The sequence below is a fragment of the Phoenix dactylifera genome, chromosome 5, assembly GCF_051530095.1.
Source record: "Phoenix dactylifera cultivar Ajwa chromosome 5, Ajwa_hap1_PhDact_Kaust_v1.1, whole genome shotgun sequence".
Classification (NCBI taxonomy): domain Eukaryota; kingdom Viridiplantae; phylum Streptophyta; class Magnoliopsida; order Arecales; family Arecaceae; genus Phoenix; species Phoenix dactylifera.
Genome location: NC_143194.1, coordinates 29,349,355 through 29,371,986, shown reverse-complemented (window position 1 = coordinate 29,371,986; position 22,632 = coordinate 29,349,355). Strand labels below are relative to the sequence as shown.

General features: G+C 37.5%; 1 protein-coding gene across 4 annotated transcripts; it reads right to left on the bottom strand.

Moving 5' to 3' along the window:
• Positions 1 to 1,796: 1,796 nt before the first annotated feature.
• LOC103703375 (C2 domain-containing protein At1g53590-like) lies at positions 1,797 to 22,447 on the bottom strand. Of its 4 annotated transcripts, none has more exons than XM_008786212.6 (14): positions 22,313 to 22,447; positions 22,174 to 22,234; positions 21,822 to 22,062; positions 18,689 to 18,763; positions 18,352 to 18,495; positions 17,847 to 17,942; positions 17,621 to 17,752; positions 15,535 to 15,687; positions 15,395 to 15,436; positions 14,661 to 14,709; positions 4,638 to 4,730; positions 4,353 to 4,536; positions 3,051 to 3,177; positions 1,797 to 2,966 (listed from the first exon to the last, which is right to left on the bottom strand). In XM_008786212.6, exons 3-14 carry the CDS (start codon positions 21,945 to 21,947, stop codon positions 2,025 to 2,027), a joined length of 2,163 nt encoding a protein of 720 aa, XP_008784434.4. In that variant the 5' UTR covers positions 21,948 to 22,062; positions 22,174 to 22,234; positions 22,313 to 22,447; the 3' UTR covers positions 1,797 to 2,024. The 4 variants fall into 4 exon arrangements, with proteins under 4 accessions (XP_008784434.4, XP_038984951.3, XP_008784435.4 ...); XM_039129023.3 differs by having other exon boundaries at positions 17,847 to 17,939; XM_008786213.6 differs by having other exon boundaries at positions 21,822 to 21,992.
• Between the last annotated feature and the right edge of the window lie 185 nt (positions 22,448 to 22,632).

Genomic DNA, 22,632 nt, shown 5'->3' with positions numbered 1-22,632 from the left:
TGACCTTGAGATGCCAATGATGATCTGAATTATTGGTATGAGATGCAGGATGTTGTTTGTAGATTTTGACTTGAAGGTTGGATGAAGGTTCAACCTCTGAGCATTGCGATTAACTGGATTAACTAGCATCGGTACTCTCTTGAGCTGGTTATTGCCACAAATATCAAGATTATATTTGACTTTATCTGGTAAGATCAATATTTCAATTAATGTCAACAAGATTAGCAACTTTGAAAGGGGTATTATCTTACGAGGTAATGCTCGTGAGCAGTCTGACGAGTAAAACGAGGCAAATATATCAAAAAAAGTAGGCCAAAGAATGAGTAGTCTCTTGGTCTCTCCCTAATTGGTGGTCTCTCCCTATTTGACCTTGCGCGTCGTGAAGTTATGACCCTTTTTTTCTACCTCATAAATAAATGTTGTCAGCATGCTCATACTACTTGCATACAGATTAATCCTTTAATTAGTTCTTAACCTCGTGAACAAACGCACAACATATATCACCTATAATTACGAGGACATGAATAAAAATAGGAATTCAGAAGTGGTAAATGATGATACGAACCTCCTAGTTTAATTGTTGTCACATGGTGAGGTGATCATGAATAAAATCCACCATCGTTGCCCACCGAGGTCATCTTTCAGTTAGTGATTTTGTTTCTCCATGCTAAGGATTCGCTATTTGTCCATGAACTGAATTCTGTACCGGTCATTTTTACTTGTATATTTGATACTTCAATGCAATTGATGAGTACAGGATTGCTTATGATACTAGATGCATAAAAACTTAAATAAAACTCACAAAATTGAAGTCATCAAATATTCACATTTTTTAAATCAAAAGCATCTACCATTGTTTGCTCAATAAAAACCAAAGGGTTGTTTCTTTGCATGTGATTCAATTGCATACAATTCAAACTTAGACTGTTGTTGGAATTGCAGCTGCAAACACTGTTTCTATTTAGTCCACAATTGAAAGCTGCAAATGCAATTACAGCTATTTTTTTTGCATGATGCTAAAAAGATATGATAACCTTACAAACAATGTAATAAGATTACCCCTTAAAATAACAATATTTATTTTTTATCATAATATAATAATTATCATATTATTTTTGTATTTATAATGGATAAGTAATATTATTATTGAATTGTTATTAGTTATAATAACAATAATTACTATAGTAATTGTGTCATTATAAAAAAATAAATATTATAATATTTTTTTATATTATAATTATAAATTTATATTTTGTTGGTATATTAAAATGATTAATATAATATATTAAAATCATGTACTACCGAAATTCGGTTGATGTAGACTCTAGTAAAGAGACACCTTTAAGGGCTATTACTACTTCAAATCCTGGAGTTGGAGCTGCGCGTAGTTTTAATTTACAGAATTTTGACTCATTTCCTATATTTCAAATGCAGCCTACAATTATAATTGCTCCAAATAGTTGGTCGACGCCTGCAATTTAACTATAGTATTTGCAACTACAACCTATCTAGTTGTAGACAAACAAACAGCCCTTAACATATTCAGATGTACTAAATTGGCGCTTCACCACCACTTGTCTAATTGAAAAAAAGAAGAAATTTTGCAACATAAAATAATTAATTTTGTCCATTCAAACGTTAGGATACTACAACATTTTGGATTTACTCATCTTTTCAAAGCCTATCGTACAACATATCAACGTTAGTTTCAAACTTCTCGCTCTGTCTGCATTCATATTAGCAATAACAACAAAAAAACAATCAGATAAGTCGGGCAAGATTGTCACACGCACCTGTTACAGTAACAAAAGTTCTTTTAGTACCAGCTACTACAACAACAATCCTGGCCAACAAACATTTATATGACCACGCTCGGTTTTTGAGACAGTAGGATTTTCACCCACAAATTCCCATAACAACCACTGACAGCAACAATAGCTTAAGACCTAACCAACAAACTCCTGATGCCAGTCTCACTAAACTGCACCATGGTTCCCCGTATATGTACAAAAACGAATGGCTCGTTAACCCTGCTCTGAGCCCACCACAGAATTTACAGTGCCCGCCTGAACATTTTTTCCAAGATTTGTAAATTGCATGTCATCCTTTTCAGCTTCAGGACTTTGATGACTACTTCCTTCTTTCGCATTTGTAGGTTCTTTATCATGTTCTGAAAGTGGGAAACCCCCGACTACAAGTGGATCATCGTTCAACAAATCATTTGGTGACTTAGATCCCTCAGAAACATCTTCCTTATCAGCCTCCGATGGTTGTTCCTCTTTAAACTTGTTGGAACCTTTCTTGCTCAGTACACTCTTCAAACTGTGAGCAGACTTTCCAGCCTGTTTTACAATGTTCTTAGCCATTCCCTTCAAGTGGCCCTTGCTTGGGCTCTCCATCTCACCCTTATCAAGCTCTCCACTGCTTCCAGAACAATTATCATCGACGACAAAATTAACTGATGTCCGCTTCTCACCAAGCGGCTGGATGTTGGGCCGTGGAGCTGGAGCAGCATCCTCTGCATGCCCTCTGGGGCTCTCTTTCCTTGGACTTTTATGAAATACAGAGCCTATTTTTTGCAGGCCCTTCTTTATTGTTCTGAGTTGATGAAATTTATTCCCATCCACCTTTTCATCATTATTGCTGCTGACACTGCAATGAGACCCAGATGCTGATGAGTCTCTGGTGTTGGTGCACTCATTGTCCTCTCGATGGAGTTGTGTTTCGGGGTACCGTACACGTCCTTTTCTGGGCTCCCACGTTTGGGAAACATCACTGCCAGGGTGATGTACCCATATGCCAGTCTTCTCTTGCCCTTCAATGTTGATAGGCTCATACTCATCGGACATCTTCCGATAATCTTCTAAAGACTCATCAGTATTCTGGTTTTTAGCCACACAATCAGATTCAGGTGTTGCAGTTTCCTTCATCTGGGGTACCTCATCATCACAAACATCCTTATTCGCCTGTTAAAAATTATGTTTCCGGCTGAGGCCATCAACTTTGCTTTCAGAAGGGTGTGTGTGTATGAACGACTACAATAAACGCACCTTATCGAGCTCATCTTCAAGTACAGTTATTCCTAAGTGCAGCCTTCCCATTTTAATGTTCTGCAGGGACACCCACTTATCATGTCTTTGTCCACCCCTTAACTTGCTGATGTCTACTGAACAATCTCTGCAATCCATATAAGTCATAAATAACCAAGGTTGCAATACACACGCAAATTAGACAAGAAAATAACATTATACAAACACGTTCGAGCATGCTTAACACTAAAGCATAAAAAAACAATCATGACGGTGTATTCCGCCGCATAGCAGGAATTTGAGGGTGAAGAAATCCCTCATCATTGATGCAATATAACTCGTCTTCAAGGATCATGCAAGAAGCTTAAGTTAAGTGGAGTTGATTAGGTGAACAGGGACTGGTATGACATCTGATGAAAAACTTAAACACTATGTTTACCATGTTGAGACATTCGCTAAAACTTATACTGCCACATCATAAAACATTAGGCTCAAAACTATCAAACCAAGTCAAAAATTAACTTCAGGAAGGAGGAGCTTTGCTCATCTTCTGGTCGATATTAGTAGGTTGCATGAGGTACATACACATGCAGTCTGTATATGTAATGATCCATAAGCTTCCTCGGATTCTATTTTTCAGATAGAAGTAAAAGAGCTCTGCATTAATCTGCTCATATGTATGGTCAGTTCCAGTTAGCGGTGTTAAATGATCTGAACAGCTCAAGATCTGCTCAGAAAAAAGCTCGGTTTAGGCTTTGTTTGAAGCTAAACAAACAATGCTTCAACTAGCAATCTAGGCTCGAAATCAGTTTCAAGCTGAGCCAAACCAGGCTTAATCAAGCTCAGCTCGATTAGGCTCAAAAATACACACATAATTAGATCCAGTGATTCACAGTATTAGATTAATTTCAAGCAGCTTGAATGTTTATTTATTTTAGAACCCATTAAATATTAATTCAGATTTGTATGAATCTTTAATTCAAGCTTGAACTGAGCTTGGTTCAAGCTTGACTTGATCTCCAGCTGATCAATTAGGCTTGTGTATGGCTGGGTTTGAAATCAAGCTCGAATCGAGCTTGAAATAATGGTAAACAAATCAAGCTTGAGTTCAACTTTCAAGCTTGAAATTAATTTCAAAGCCAGCTTGATCAGACCTAGGCTCAATCAAGCTTGGCTCTAATACACCCCTAGTTCTAGTGCTCATTTAAAAAGGCAAAATCAATATAATGTAATCTGTCATTTTTCTTATTCTTCCAGAACATGATTTTGCACTCTAGAATCTCTCTCTGTCTATGTATGTTAAGATAGGAATGAGGAACAAACCCAAGCACGTCATCAAAAATATGATCCTTATCACGAACTTGGAGAGCAAGCAAATTTGGTGCTTCCCATGAACTAATGGGCACCCTAAATTCCTCATGCCACTTTGGAGCCAATGTTTTCCTTTGAATCTTCGTCTGGAATCTGTAAGGACCAAGCTGTCCTTTCACATATGGGTCGGAAAGACCTGCATAATAGCTTGGGTCAATTATAGAAGACCACTTCCTACACTTGCACAAGACAAAGGTGGCTGTTTGACATGGTGCAAACAAACTAAATAAAGCCTACCATTCAAATCTGATGGTTTCATATCAGCTCCTTCCAAAATCTCCACTTTCACATACGCAATAGGAGGTCTTTCATCTATGGTGAACCAACCTTCTGAAATATTAAAAGCATCATGTGTATCAGAAACAAATTTAAATGTGAACAACTAACATAAGATAAAACACACACAGAAAATTAGCTACAATAGCAGATGTACAGTTCATAATGACATGCATTCCAAGGCTCTTGCCACTTCAGCATGCATAAAAAAAACTTTTGTTGGTCCAGAAAAGCTGTTGAGAAAGATGGCTGACAAACAGTATTGGTAAACAACCCTCCACAATTAGAAGAAAAAAAAAAAAGACCATAAAATAGAAAAAAAAAATAGAAGCATTAGGTACTTAAATTATGACATTTTTGCCATTACAAAAGCAGCTATTTTCATACCCTTTCTACCAGCAAGATCTCATCTAGAATGACTAAACTTGAGAGGTACATCAGTTAATGTTCAGTCAGACTTATTCTTTCCTATGCATGATATGAGCCAGATTACTCAAATAACAAATTACATGCTTTTAACAACAACGACCAACCAAGATGTCCAAATGTATGTCATTAAGATGAACATATAGAGAGGTGGAAGATGAGCACAATAATTCAAGCTTTATGAGGTTCTCTTATTGTAGGGCCATGCTATGGACATGCATGAGAGCAAATACACCCAGAAACAAGTACAAATTACCAGAGAGATGATGAAGTTATCTTTCCCACAAAACAGCAGCATGAGACCACCAAAAAGGAAAGATCTGTTTTTGCTTTACCATCTTTAATGTGCAGATTACCCTGTCTGATGCCAACAATCACAAGTGGAAATCATTTGATCCACCATGTGATAACCTTGGGCACTGTAACTTAAACAAGTGAAAACAACAGGGAGCCCCAAACCATCTCTAGGAAAGGATATGTACTTCTCTCACAATACCTTTCTGTGAACCTAATAGCCATAAAGCATGTAAGATTCCACAAATATCCTGACTTAACCCAAAATTAAGTCTTAGAAGTACGTTGGTGAGTTTGATGTCATCAATCCAAATATATCCATCTATGTAGCAAAATTACCGAGCCATTGCAGCCACAAGTCCACATTCTTTATGCTACCAAAGTTCTGAAACTAAATAGCTAAGCTCAAGTTTAGCTCCTCCATATGTATCAGAGTAATGGATTTTATCAGCAAGATTTTCTTAAGTTCTTCAGCACTTGCACCTTGACATCTTGAATAACTTCAAAGAGTCGCTGGTATTGAACATCAAAATAATTGGTTCTTTTAAGCTACTTCCTTGCTAGCATATGATAATGTCGTATACTCAGCCTTGGAATTGACAAATGCTGATGTTGGGTGAAGCAACGATCAGAGTGTTATTTGTGCAATCAATATTTAAACGATTGTTGTCCACAAGGCCAGTTCTAGAAGGCACCTAGAGATCAAATCTAACAAAAATAATGTATTAAAAAGAAACAAATCTAAAGATAGTTATAATCCAAAAAGAAAAAGAAAAAAATAAAAAAGAACCACAACTTAAGCAGTAAATCAATGGGTATTACAAATTGGCAACTTCCAATACTACTTTGTAAGTCGAACCCATCCTCCATACTCAAACATGATGCAAAACATTAAGCACGTGTCTGGGGGCCAAGGTGGTCATGTAGAATATTGTACAGCCAAGGTGGTCATCTTGTAGAATATTGTGCAGTGTACCACATCTTCCTCATACACAGATTGACAAGTTGTATAATACAAGGATAACTCTTATTCTATTGCACTTGCCTATATATCTATATACTGGCCAATACTAGTGTTTCTCTTTTTGACATGCATAATGAAGGCCAATAGGTAGTGACATGGCCTTCTACCCTGCTTTCCTACTCTAGACCCATGCTCAGTCATCATGAAAAACCTTATTTCTATCTAAGATGATCCTGGAGCTCTTTCCAATTTCTTTTTTTTCTTTTTCTTTTTTCCTTAATATCATATTAAAGCCGAATACAATTTTGATGTAGTAATTTGGCAAAAAAATCGTTCTATATCATTTCAAAGGCTAGACCATTAGTTCTCTTTTGCTTTTAAATTATTTGATTTATGCTGTTCTTGCTTCTAAGTTTCTATAGAATCTTGGAAATCTAAGAAATTGTGTCATTAGAGACTAGGTCAAAGGAACTCTACAGATAATGGCTTCAAGGTTGTTAAGGAAGGCCACCAAATGATTCAATTGAAAATGCAATTCATCAATTATGATTAGTTGACGAGTCCAGGAAGTTTCTAAACATATCTAACTGAAGTAATATGACTTTCACTTGAGGATGTCTAATAATTATCCTGCAAATGATTTGCTATCTATCTTTAAGTATCTTCGATAGCCTGCAAATGATTAGCTATCTAAACATGACCATTGTTAGATATCTAGCATGCATACCCCAAAAATGGTTTCCACCCAACCATAGTATGTCATACCGTACCGAACTAGACAATATGGGATGTACCATACTGTACGGATTCAGTTTCGGTATATGGTATGGGGGGGCATACCAACACTTGGTACGTTGAACCAGCCTCTATACTGGGCATATACCGACACAATAATAGGATAGCACTAGTACGGAGCCTGGTCCCAAAACGACGTACCTTGCACCAACCTCTTATGGCCATTCACTATGGACATAGATGGTGGTCTATGTCCATCAAAATCTAGTATATGAAGTAATACCAGGAGTGACATACATATATGTATATAACATGCAAATTATGCTCCTCCATTAGTTTTTATCATGAATTGGGAGCTCATTTGTGTTGTTTATGTGTAGATATAGATGTGTGATATTGATATATATAATGACTTATCTCAAATTATGTAGTGCACGTATAACTGATATAAAATATCAAGGATGATAGATCATGCTAGATCTCTTTAACTTAATCAAAACCATATTTATTTGCTTAAAACATGTTTACAAGCTTATGCATAGCAGTTAAAATTGCCTAACTTGATTTGGGAAAAAAGAAAACTTCGACAAACTTTGGCGTATATCTATGTCAATGCATCCCAAGTGTGGCATAGATGGAGTGTGAAAAAATACATACAATTTATCATCCCCTAGCTTGAAAATGCATGATATTTTAATCCTTAACTTAAAGGCTTGATGCACTAACCTAACCATTCCTTCATGAAATTCGTATCCCAACATTAAGGTACCTCTATCAAAAGTCATGGAAAAACAACTACAAACATAACTTGCATGTACTGCTAGCATTTACTTAGGTGATGAAGAGTCGCTTGCAGTCTCAAGAATCAAAAGACCGATTTATAAGCCAACACTCAATGCATTTTTTTCTGATTTACCATGATTCGTATAAACAGACCAAAGGAATGTGAAGTAGATAATAAAGGCGTGTAATTGACAAAACCAAGCCATTAATAACATTAAAATAAAAACTTGAGTTGTCATCCTTTTTCTTATCTCGGAATTGAGTTTTCTTTTGGAGACATATTAAGACATTAACAATATTTTCACCACCTCTTTCGAGCTCATGCCAGATGCAGCAACTTTTTCAATAGATCACCTTCATGGAAAGTAGAGATGTGTCACTTTTTCAGCCATGACAAATCTCACTTCCAGAAATTTGATATGCTAGTCCAAGATGCTTCACTTCAAAAGATCTTCTATAATGGGCCATGATCTCTTGGTCTTATTCTTTTTATTACAAGCCAAAGCTCAATAAAATATTTAAAACATGGATAACCCATTAACTGTAAAAACAAAATGTACCCATTGTCCATCACAATCCAATATGATAACTAGGAGGATTATAAGTCACTAGTCAATGCCAGAACAAAGATCAATGTATAAACACCCAAAAGAATATATAAATTTTATATAACCATCTCAGTCCCTTTTAAAAAATATCCTTGTAGAATATCTAATCACGAGATGGTTGTCCCATCAAGATTTTTTCTTTGCAGTTAGATTTTGTTATGATGAAATAAGCATTACAACATTTGACAATAAAGGACATATAAATAGGGTGGTTCTTCAATCCATACTAAGCAGCCAGTAACTTGAGCAGCATATCTTGCAAGAGCATGAACCACCAAGTTATCATTTCATTTAATATGAGAGAGAAATTTCATAAAATCAAAGCACAAACTTTTGAAATATTCTACAATTACTCCCACATTAGACAAATCTAAAGTCACCAAAGATATAGCTCTGCACATCTTCAGAAATTCTCTTCTAAACATATATGATGGAGGTCTAAATTTTCGGACAACAGAACCTTCTAGAAAAGCCAATGCTTCTGCATGATCCACCAATGCAATATTCCAAAATTTATAGGACATGGCAGCAATTAAGTTCCCCTTGTTGTTTCTAACAACCACACCAGCACCAGCATCATAGATCCAAACAAGAGTTTTAAGTTCTCCAGCAAAAAAAACCCACCTCAATTATCAGAAATTGTTAAGACCTGATATACATTGTTGACCCTTTTCCTAACAGCTTAACCTTTTGATTTTTGGTGGTTAGTTAACATGGTATGAAAGCCAGATTATGGATTTAAATCCCCATTCAGGCCAATTTTTCTTCATACCACCTGTTTATTATCTTGAGTGTTTTTTCCTCTTGACTCATAGCTTTTTGTTATTTGAATTGTTTGACTCATTATGAGTCTCTCTTGACTTGTTCATGCTTTCATGTGCGTGACCAGGACCGCATGTTAGGGGGATCGTTAAGGCCTAATATACATTGTTGATCCCTTCCCTGATAGCTTAACCTTTTTCCATGTAGTGGTTAGTTAACAGAAATATTTCTACCACTAAAGCAAACTAGAGACTAAAAACGAATTAGAAGAACAAATCTATGAACCAAATTTAGACGACATCCATGACGTCGATGATGACCAAGAAGAACGTACCGACACTTTAGGATGCATCCGAACCACAACTCCATCGGTTGTGACCGAATCAACTCGGTCTGCTATGAATGTAGTACGGTGTGCTCTCGCCCAACCCACGGAATAGGCTGACTGGAGGCGTACTTCGATCTTCCACACTTATCTTAAGTGCGGAGACAAGAACTGTAAAGTAATCATTGATAGCGGGAGCTGCATTAATGCAATATCATCAAATATTGTCTCTCGTTTGGGTTTGACTCCGGTTCCTCAGACCCAACCTTACAAGGTCTCCTGGATCGATACGTCTTCTATCCAAATCAAAGAACGGTGTCTCGTCCCAATTCAAATTCTTTCGTATAAAGACACCATCTGGTGTGATGTAATTTCGATGGACGTAGGTCACCTAATATTGGAAAGACCTTGGTTCATCTTTGGTCGTTCTAATTCTTGTTTCTTTATATTTGAGGGCAAGAGAATTAAACTTAATCCCCTACGGTCTAGGACACTTGACGAGGGCAAGAAGACAAGTGAGACAAAGGGCAAGAAACTCCATATGCTGAGTCCGTCCAAATTTGAACAGGAAATCTCTAGTGATTCTATGGTGTACGCTTTACTTGTCTTCGAAAACCAACTGAGTCCGCCAAACGAGCTTACCATCAGAGGGTCAGCTCATCCTTGAGGAGTTTTCTGAAATTTTCCCTGAGGACCTCCTGGATCACCTGCCGCCCTTGCATGACATACAGCACGCTATTGATCTAGTTCCGAGAGCTACCCTACCTAACCTACCCCACTATCAAATGAATCCTTCTGAGCATGCTGAGCTGCAACAGTAAATTAACGAGCTCATCCGAAAGGGGTTCATTCGTGAAAGTTTAAATCCGTGTGCCGTACCTGCACTCCTAACTCCAAAGAAAGATGGTATGTGGAGGATGTGTCGACAGTCGGGCCATCAACCGAATCATGGTCAAGTACCGTTTTTCCATCCCTCGGCTCGATGATATGTTGGATATGATGGCAGCCGCCACTATCTTCTCCAAAATTGATTTAAAAAGTGGGTAGCATCAAATCCGGATCCGTCCAGGTGATGAATGGAAAACGACTTTTAAAACAAAAGCTGGCCCGTACGAGTGGTTGGTCATGCCTTTTGGCCTCTCGAATGCTCCTACTACTTTTATGCGAGTGATGACACAAGTACTACGACCTTTCATAGGCAAATTTTTAGTCGTGTACTTTGATGACATCCTCATCTACAGCCAATCAAAGGAGCAACACTTCGATCATTTACGACTGGTATGTACAGCCTTACGGAATGCCAAACTATATGCTAACCTTAAGAAGTGTTCGTTCTTTACTTCGTATGTCAACTTCTTAGGTTACATTGTCTCCTCAGAAGGTTTGTCCGCTGACCCTGATAAAGTCACTGCGATAGTCGAGTGGCCTGAACCTAAAATCCTCACTGAGGTTCGCAGTTTTCATGGGCTGGCTACTTTTTATCGTCGTTTCATTAAGGGGTTTACCACACTTATGTCCCCAATCATTGATTGCCTAAAAAGGGGCGACTTCCATTGGACTAGCGCTGCTGCTAACGCATTCCATGATGTCAAGAAGCTGATGACGGAGGCGCCAGTTATGCGTTTGCTTGACTTCAGTAAGGCGTTTGAAGTGGAGTGTGATGCATCTGGCCTTGGTATTGGTGGGGTGCTCAGTTAAGAACGCCATCCCATAGCATACTTTAGTGAGAAGTTAAACGAGGCTAAGCAAAAATACTCTACCTATGATAAGAAATTTTATGCTGTAGTTCAGGCTCTCCGGTATTGGCGCCACTACCTGCTACCCAATGAATTCGTACTTTACTCCGATCATGAAGCTCTTCGCTACCTTGACTCCCAAAAAAAGTTGAATTCTAGACATGCCAAATGGGTTGAGTTCCTTCAGGAATACACTTTTGTCCTTAAATACACATCGAGAGCCTCCAACACTGCTGCTGATGCACTGAGCCGGCGAGTGGCCCTACTCTTGACCATGTTCGTACATGTTACAGGCTTCGACAGACTCAGGGATGACTACTCCTCTTGCCCCGATTTTGGAGAACTCTACAAAACCATTGTTGATGGACGTGAACCCTCAATTGATGGATTTTATCTTCAGGAAGGTTATTTGTATAAGGCAGCGAAGCTCTGTATCCCACGGACATCAGTAAGAGATTTTTTGGTGTGGTAAGTACATGCCGGTGGCCTTTCCGGACACTTCGGGCGAGATAAGACCATCGAAGAGGTAGAACGTCAATTCTTCTGGCCTAGCCTAAAACGGGACGTTGCTAAAATCACTGGCCAATGTTGAATGTGCCAACTAGCCAAACACCGGAAACAAAACATTGGTCTCTATACTCCCTTACCAGTACCTGATCGTCCTTGGCATGACATTAGCGTGGACTTTGTGCTTGGTCTTCCCTGTACCGTCCGAAAACATGATTCTATTCTTGTCATAGTGGACCGTTTCTCCAAAATGGCCCACTTCATTCCGTGTTCCAAAACCTCGGATGCTTCCAAAATGGCCAAACTCTTCTTTGATGAGATTGTTAAACTTTATGGCCTTCCCCACACCGTGTCTGACCGGGATGTACATTTCATGAGTTACTTTTGGAAAACTTTGTGGCACTCGATTGGTACGAAACTTAAAATTTTCTACTGCTTACCATCCACAAACTGACGGCCAAACAGAAGTGGTAAACCGAAGTCTGGATAATCTTTTACGGTGCCTTGTGGGTGAGCATACTCGTAACTGGGATTCAGTTCTTCCTGTCGCACAGTTTGCATACAATAATTCGGTCAATCGGTCCATAGGCATGAGTCCATTTGAGGTCAATCTTTAGATCTTTTACCCATATCACCCCATGTTAGGATTTCTGAGTCTGCACACGCATTTGCACAACATATTCATGAGTTACATCAGAAAATCCAAAAGCGCATCCATGCTAGTAATGCTCAATATAAACTACAAACTGATTCTCATAGACGGGACGAAATATTCCAACCTGGGGACTATGTTATGGTACGTATTCGGCCGGAGCGGTTTCCGCATTGGACCGTTAAGAAACTGCAGGCGCGTAGCGCGGGGCCATTTCGGGTATTGCACCGAGTGGGCACGAATGCCTATGTTATTGACCTTCCGTCTGATTTTGGTATCAGCTCTACTTTTAATATTGAAGATTTGGTTGCTTACAAGGGTCCACCATCCATTCCAGATGACCCTTTTGTTGAGACCTTTCTTGAGCCTACTACTTTCCATATCCCTGATTCCATACCATCTCCACTTCTTTTGCCTCTCCCACTAGCACAGAAAGAACTTATTGATGTTATTTTAGATGAGCAAACCATTTTATCCAGTGCTGGTAGCATTCAGCGTTTTTTAGTTCGTTGGCGTGGCTGCCTAGAGTCTGATTCGACGTGGATCACACAAGAGGAGCTTCAGCGTATTGATCCAGACCTTTTGGAGTATTACCAGAGCTGCACTGCACCGCGTTCGTCGAGGTCGACTTCTTCCGACCCGAGGAAAGTTGGTGCGGACACCAATACCGGACCACCTGTGACGCGAGTCTACGGTCGTCGCAGGAGGAGGGCCCAGCCACTCTCGTTATGGCTGGACTGATTTGATATTAGTTTATTTTATGTTGATTGGGTTTCTGTACATATTGTTATGTTATGTTAGGATTTTATTGGGATTAGTTTATTTAGAGGGACCTTTGTATTTTGTACCCTATATATGGGTCTATGCATTTGTTGACTGATTAACGAGGATGAATGTTTAAAAAAAATTGCTTCCCCTCTTCTTCCCTTCACTGTTCTTCTTCATCCTCTTTCCTCCTCCTCCACTCTTCTCTTTCTTCCTCTCCAGTCCTCTCTCGTAGAGGTACTGCATCATAAAGGAAATAACTACTAGAGATTTCAATTCATGGATATTATACAAGACTGACAAAATCGCAAACTTTCAAGAGATTTGGGGACTAAACTTTATTTTTGGGATGAAGTAAAAAGGATCAATATGAGATTGCCAGATCTGCAACACAGCTCTAACACTAGAAGGATGATGGAAGAAGAAATCATTCGGACTCATTGTTTTTGAATGCAGCTACATAGACTGTCTAGTCATCCACTAAGGTTTAGGCAGCCCCTTAGCCACCCTACATAGGATCCCACCACTTAGGCTACCCATAGACGCAAGCTAGACATCTACCTAAACACCCACAATAATTCTGTCTCTTTTTATAGCAACAAATATAAACTTGCACTCTTCAACTAAACATTACACACCATCTTTCCCACATTTGAAAATCCCTTGGAATCCCATCCTTCAAACTTACAACTGACATTCTCAAGCACACGTATACTCCAATCATTAAAAAGCCTCCACTTCCAACCAGCCATCATGAAAACCCTCCAAGCTTCCAAATTACATTTTTGGACAGAAGGAGAGCTCACCAAATTAGCTCCACATAATTTAAATCAATACCTTTAGTTCATAACTATTGCAATGGTAAGTTACAACAGTCTGATTTAATTTATGGTATAAAAATTACTTGAGTCCATTTAGAATCAAACTGAGATTTAAGGCATAGATCATGATTAAAAGATGAGTATCAGTTTATATGACCTATGGTCATTTTGCTGCCTGAGGTCCATAAATAGTGCTCTACCTTGATGCATCATAAGAATGTCCAAAAAATGTTATATTGTTGGTTTCTTATCATTTTACACCAATTAATGGTGTTGATCCTTAAATTTAATAGATCACGTGCATTTCCAACTCATGATACTTAGGCTCCAATCCACCTAAAACTCTCTCTCTCTCTCTCTCTCTCTCTGGGTGTACACGCACGAAATAAGGTGCCTGATAGAAAAGGACACAAAAGAATCAAATTTCTCTAATGGCCAAATTCAGCATTTCTCCTGATTTGAAGAACTCAATTTGCCAGATGAAGTAAATATAAAAATGGTAATTATAGAGTTGATGCAAGTTATATATTTCTCACTAATTTTTAAAAAGAGAAATCATAGTGTTGCAGGCAAAACTCAAGGAAAACAAACTTTGATATCATTTACCTGCAGGTGCTGAAGCAAATTTCTCCACATCAATAACCAGCATATTAGGCTGAAAAAGAGTCAAGTTAGTTATCTCAAAAAAAAAAAAAAATTGTAAATTTGGATCAATTGTTTTTGCAAGACCAAAAGCATAGACGAAACCAAGGGTCAGGGAGACAAAGTATAACTAATATGTGTTTTCTTCCAGATCACATGGTATATTAGGAATTAGTTTCATATCCAGAGTATGAACAAACCTAGCTATTTAAAAAGGGGAAAAAAACTAGGTTAGGACCAGCTATGAAGAAAGCATAGCTTAGACCAAAAGCATAAGCTAGGGGTCAGGGGAAACAGAATATCACCAACAGATATTCCTCTTAAAACTGAGATTGTATGTGGAATATTTCCATGGCAAGCAAGCTGGGTGATGCCAACTAAATCTTGACTGTTGAGGACATGTATCAATTATAACCAACTTCACAAATTCTCCCTCAAATCTGAAAATTATTAAAAGAAAATCTCAACATATTCGAGACTTGATAACTTCACCGCGAAGTTCATAATATACATGTTATCATTTATTGAATGGGCTCAACCATTAACTAACATGAAGAATCATATCCCACTTAAACAAAACTTTATTAACTAGATTTATAAGATCAAACTGATATTGTAATGCTAAAATACATCAAAAGTTAATACTTATCCAATAGTATGGGTTATCCCAGTTTTATTTTTAAGCACCGAGAGCTAACCTCAACTAATGTCTGACCAAATGCAACATCCAACATCTTATCCTGCAAAGTCAAGCAAATAGAGAAATTGAGAAAAAGTTGGCTGGCTTCTAAAGTTGAAGAAAACAGATTGATGCTTCTACAATTATATAAATTCTTACAAGCCATCCTGAAATTCCTGGAAGTTCCGTAACATCTAGGCCATGTCCAAATATTGGTTTTACCGTCATCTGAAAATATGGAGGCTCAACAAAGCATACTCTAACGCGTCCAATGAATGGCCAACTTCGAAGAAACTTCATGCCCACCAGGACCTAGATGAAGAGTTATTTCAGAATAAAGAATCTACAAGAATATCAGTTGTTGACCATTCTTTATGAAATTTTAATATCGTAAAAATCCTAAGAGCAAAGAGAGGTGACTGTTTATTTCATCCTTATAATTTTTCCCTCCAATTTCATCTATGACATTTCATCAATAAATAATTGGAAGGTCTTACAAAACATATGTAGAAACATAAACGTTATAATTTACAAATTACATGTGAAATCAACAAAGACAACAAATTATCCTATTGAAGTTTCATACTGGTTCAAGCTCCAAGAAAATTCTTCCTATCAGATATGTACGTGGACATTAGTATTACATGGATGGATGTCTACCTAGCAAGTCCACATGGCACACTTGCACGTATTGAACAGCTATACATTTGCAGAGACATGCATGCATGTGCAGAGTTCAAAAGCCTAAAAAGGTGACTCGAAAGTCAGCTGAGTTGAGTCAACTTGAAGACTTGATAATAAATTATAAATTAAAATGCTATAGTATAGGTATAGACTACTGTTTTCAGTAGCATTATGATACATGTACATAACAGTTAAGAAAGGAAACACATTAAGGTTTAAATAATAGAGTATAACCCACAAGAAAGCAAAATCCCGAACTATCTATTTTAAGATTTTCTAAAGCGAAAAGGCGGAAAATCCATCACCCATTTCATTAATTAATGGAATGGAAAGAAAGGCCAATTGGCCCAAGAAGGCTTAGGTGAACCTAAACCCTTGAGGCAAAAATACAAGGATGATTACATGACTTGCCTCATCCCGGATGGATTCCCGCGCCTTCGTTGAGACCCCACAATAATGATACAGAGACATATCAAAACAACATCGATCTTCACCACCCCATATCATACAACATACTTGGCTTAAAAAAAAGGAGGTGGGGACCAGAAAACAGGGGAGCTTGTCAGCACTATATACTAGAGTTGTATGTGCTGCTAGAGCATTGAAACTCCAAGATCTAAACACTAGGCAGATTTCAAACCATGAGAACACAAAGTTAACAGAGGAGAAGGGGAGAATAGCATGGAAGAGGGAAATACATGGTAACTTACTTAGAATGAATTGAGCTTGGATTGATGGCAAAGAGTTAAGGCTTAGGGTTTCAATCTATGGGGTGGTTGGTTGTTGGGATGGTTGGTGTCGAGAAAGTGCGATGTCAAGCGGCTCTAGCAAGTGGCAGAGGCCCTAAAGTGATCAGCCGCACGGTGTTACCATTAAGGGGCAGGATGCTGAGCAGAGGAAGCTCCCAAGACAATGGGAAGTCAAAAAGTTTTTCGAATGGAGCATTGAATAGAAAGCTTCAACCCCATGCCTCTTCAGTTTCTCAAAGATATAATAGCCCCATATAATATATCTTACACTTGTATAACATTAAATGAAATGTGGACTTTAAAAGCAACTAGTTGAATTGTTGGTATACCTATCATCCGAGACTCGGTTGAGTCAAACAAGTTGAACCAAGTAATGAGTAACTTGTCAAGTCAACCGAGTCAAAGCGACCCAGAAACCAAGTCTTACACAAGCCGACTCTTCTGCCAAGGAAACTTAAAAAACTACCAAGTCAAGTTGACTAGGCTGAGTTTCAAGTCAACTCCACTTAGTAGATTTTCAAGTCAACTTGGCAAGTTTTTGAACCATGAGCATATGTAGGCATGCAAGCATGCACACACATATGATTTTGGAAAGTATGTGGTCAGTCACCACAACTTCAACTCTGAGTCACTGATATCTGAATCACAAATTTGAACTTCTGAGTCACTGATATCTGAATCACAAATTTGAACTTCTATGACTTCTATGGATGTGTCTATGTACTAATGTCTAAGAAAAGTTCTTAATAATCCATTTTAGACAAAAAGGATAAGCTCCTAATAAATTTCAGTGCAACAGATTATTTGTTTACCTTTCCCTCGACATGCATGCCTGTCACATGCATGTTTGCTGTTATGCCTAACCCTACCCTTTTCCTCAGCTGCACTGCAAGTATTGCACTCATATCGTCTGCAGATAAAAAATTCATTCCCAACTCTAGAACCTGCAATGACTCATCATAACTTAGGTGGTTACAAAAGAATAAACTGAAGCATTATTTAATAGCACACCAGAAGATAGGCTTCATTAATACAAACCAAATGGTCATCATCTGCTGTATCACGAAGAACCCTAATATCTGTAAACATAGGTGGGGTCCTGCCCAAGTAAAGGTGCTCAACAGCTGCTTTCTGCTGCAAATATTAAAGTATATGGATAAATTAGTTTCCATATGGACCAAAAAAAAAGAAATTAATATTGTAAAAAAAAAAAAGATAGACCAATATGAGATTCAGCAGGAAAAATGTTATACAAAAGCCATTTAGTTAGCATGCCAGGGCAACTATTATTTTAGCATAAAAAGAATGAACTATTTTGCATACCTGTACTTCTAAAGAAAAATTGCTAACCATGTTTATTTCAAAAATTTCAGGTATTCACAGTAATGAGCAGTAGCAATGGTTACCTCAAAATGACAATGGTTTACATATAATAGGAAACTATGGCCAAAACTGGTACTGTGGCAATATAATAAGTTGCTACATAAATGAAATTTCTGATGACTTATAAATGTTCCAAAATCAACAAAAGAAAACGCCATACTACTGTCCAAGGCTTGAACTTGTCCAAAAACCATGGTATAACTGGCAAGAGAAATTGTTGCGATGCAATCTGCTCCATGCATATAGGCCAAATCTTTTCAACTGCATGATTTAACCACCGTACTGATTCTGTGTCGGAAAGGAGCTGACATATAAATCAAGTTAAACATAAGCCACAGCCATGCAACTTGGATATCAACATACAAAAGATATAGAGAAACAATTTATCTATGTACTACTGTCCCTATAAAAAATTAAGAACAACATGAACATAAAGTATCATTCATCGAAACAATGCAAACAAATGAAATATCAACAATGGGTGATACATGACATACCCTTTGCTGGTTAGCATATTTTCTTTCCTCAAATTGTATTCGCCTCCGCAATCTCAATGAATATCGTTCATTCACCTATAATGAAAGAATAAAGAGTTAAACTAAAATGAGTAAGCACTAGTTAGCCACCAAAATGCCTTGATCATGCACATTCAAACACACCATTCTATCAAAGTATATCAAATAAACAAACCAAAAAGTTGAGATGTCAATAAAAAAATTGAGACAATCAAGATATAAACAATTGCTTTTACCGGAAACAAGCTCATTACCAATGAAGAAGAAAATCATTACAATAAAGAAGAGAAGGGGAAAAAATGAATATAAACTAACCTAAATGATAAAATGACCAAAACATTGGTGACTCAACGTTAAATGCAGACAATGGGTATTCTTTCTTTTTCTTTTGAGTATCCAATTCTTCATTTCAGTTTTTTTCCTTCATTTCATCTTTTTACATTTTAAAGACGTACGAAAAACTAGTCAAACAAAAGAAAGCCAAACTAGTAGTTATGTTCTCTATTACAAGCTTACCGAAAAAACAGTAAACTCATATTCACAAACTTAATAATCAGAAGAACTTTGATATGGTCTAATGAGTAAGAGGTCAAATTTAAGCTTGTCCTTGAAAGATGAAACCCTTAATGATATTTGACATATACAAGCACATCCAAGACTTTCTCTATTTAAACTGATAAGACATTTGACTCAAAGTTCTCCAGCACTGCCTTTTCAGTAGTCTATTAACAAGCAATACAAATATTAGCATAAATCAAATACCGAAATACATGAGTAGAACAGTTGCAAAGCCACTTAACAACCTAAATTAAGAAAGAACTGGTGTTTATGTGTTTAAATAATAGTAAATAACCAGTGCCATCATATCGAGCTCAATAGCCTATAACAGATAATGAAGACACTTTCCTATATGTTTATTGTTTAAATCTGAAACAAAAAAAGATAAAGAAAAGAAAGTTGTATGAAAAAATGATGCTTATTCATCAGATTTATGATAGATCATCAACAAAATCTTAGATAAACATAACTAAATTTCCTTGCTCATGGAGAATGTCTGATACATCCCATGTCCATCTAATCACTTCAAATGAAAGCATTTTGCCATCATTTCAGATAAATCTAGATTTACGCTGCCCTATTCTTTTCCCAGCTGGATCTGTTTTCTTTTAGTCATCTTCAAGCCAACAATTTCTCCACACATTGTTGCATATCAAACAAATGGTGGACTTCTTGATAAAGGAAAACATGTCTGAAGCATCTAATACACATTTAAAGTTTTATGTTTGCTTTCAGTATCTCACAACACTCAACCAAAGGTGAAAAAAAAAAAAACTATGCAAACCTGTAAGAATCATCCATGCTCAAAGGTCTTTATGTATTAAATTTTCTTAAAATATCCACAATTTATATTGTAAATTCTATGAGCCTTTTTGGGAGGGGGGGTTTTGTATTTAAAAAATTTGAAGTTCATGAATTTTTAGGTCGTGTGCAGAGCTTCACCTAATGTCACTATATGTTTTTTCCAATTCCTTTCTGAATTTTGTTTTCCATGTAATTTTCTCTTCCCTTTTCCTACTTATGACAGGAAATCGAGTATCTATCCTATTGACGCCTCCTACATATCTTTATTATACATCCTAAATCATAAAATTTGTTCTTTAAAAATAAGATTCACTGTTTCGGTACCGGACCCTATACCAGTGCCACAATAGTACTATATCGGTACAGTATGGTATGGAGTCTTTTCGACATACCAAATGCCGGTACGCCTTCCGTACCAGATACCGGTACCGAACAAGTATAGTATGGTATACTCCATACCGCCTGGTTCAGGACAGTACGACGAACTATGTTTAAAACTATCCTTAATTGATGGAATACCTATACCAACTACAATGTACTAATTCCTCATTAATCCTTTGTAGTTCTACCACATGGCTACCTTTGCATTTCTCATATTTGTTGTACTCATCTTGCATCCAAAAACTCTTTTTGAGCAGCAATGGAAATACACAACATTGTGCGCTTTAGTCATTTTCCCTGAAACTACTTTGCATGCCGGGATCATATAACACCTAAAGCACCTCCCTACTAACAAAGTCAGCTCCAGTCCTAAAATATATGTCTCCACCAATATCTCCATCCTTTTGTACAATAGGTCCAAGATGACAGCCATATACTCTTTGCTTGCATCATTTACTCATCTTTATTACTGCAAAAGCTGCTTCCAGATATAATATGCCTCTAGTCAACTAATTCTAAGACTCAAAATCCTCTCAGCTTTGCTCATAATTGCAAATTAGAATAAATCATATCCTTATGCAATATCAATATATCATCTACAAGTAAAATGTACCATCATGCTACCTCTCATAAAAATTAACCATTAGCCCATCTTTAATATGGAAATATATGGCTTTATTTTTGTCCCTTGGTAATGTTCCTTGTGCGAAATTACTCTGGACAATTTTCAGTACCCATCGCATGTGTCCTTAACAATTTCAAGTGTTCAACATACCCCTTCTCTGCATTTTTCTTTCTTAATGTCCACTTTTTTTTCTTTCTTAATGTCCATCAAAGCACCTGATATTGAATGCTATCACCTGCTTTATCCAATTAAAAAAGATCATGGGTAAATGCTTCTCTTTTGACAATGGATCTGTGATTCGCCCAAGGGAAATGCCAATATTACTTACCTTCCTAACATAAATTCAAACTGGTCTTTAAACTTGTTGCAAACTTTGAACCACATCTCAATTATATGTTGCCCACTTGGACTGGATCACTAGTATCCCAGAAGACAACACCGCTTTGCTAATAACCTCTGGTAATGTCTAAATAAATTATTGACCAATTGCCATACGAGAAAATTCATTCATGAGGTATGAAAGTAAGTCAAACAGGTTACATAATTTTAGAATTATTAATCTGACACGATTATCATGTAACCTCCAACTCGCCTAATTCATCGATGAAAAGTCGAGGGAGAACCTTAAAAGATCTCCTCTTACAGTTGCAATAAAAGCATAAAAACTTTCATCTTTCAAAATCCATAGCACAAAGTTAAGGGAATTGAAAAAGATTCAGCGTATGGAATGACAGAATGAAAACTTACCACATAAAGATAGAGCAGCGCTGTAAAGAAAACTACAGGGTGGGCCCATCCCAAAGAGACGCACACCCAGAGCAACACGAGCACTAGGGTGATGTGATGAACGATCGAAACCTCAGTTATATCCATTCTCCTCGATAGAAACCTCCACTAGGGTAATAATTTCTTGCTCCACTTCATAAATATATACAAACGATCGAAATCCAATATGAGTTCCACAAGAACAGAAGGCCAACCAAGAAACCTAGACGAATTTAATCACCAAATCTTGAATATGAATCGATTTCAATTTCGAACAAAAATCATCAAATCTCTTCATAAGAGTGAATAACCCTAGAAAAATCATGGTACCGACCACGTCTAGCCAAGGGCATGTCAAATTCGGTAGAACTGGGAACTCTCAGCCGTTACCAAATCTGGAAAGGACAAAAAAATGAAAGATGGGAAAGGAAATTTACTTGACTTTGTGGAAAGACGAGAGAAATCGAACATACCAACACGGAAACAGAGGAAGGAGCCGGGAATCTGGAAGAGGGATCAGACTACCCAGGGGATCTCGGAGGTCGCCGCGGAGACCGGGGGGGGGATATATAAAGAGAACCAAAGACACGTCGAATGGGACGCGGGGCGGTTTGACTAACTGGTCTCTGAAACGTATCCGATCGCGTAGTGGGCCAGCTTACGTGTCGGCAAGATAAGGACACAGGGAAGAAGCGTAAGGTTTGGATTAACCTCTGAAGTTAGATCACTATTACGAATATTTTAAGCATGAATTACCCGATGGAAAAGGATTAGAGAAGCGAAATCTTTGAAT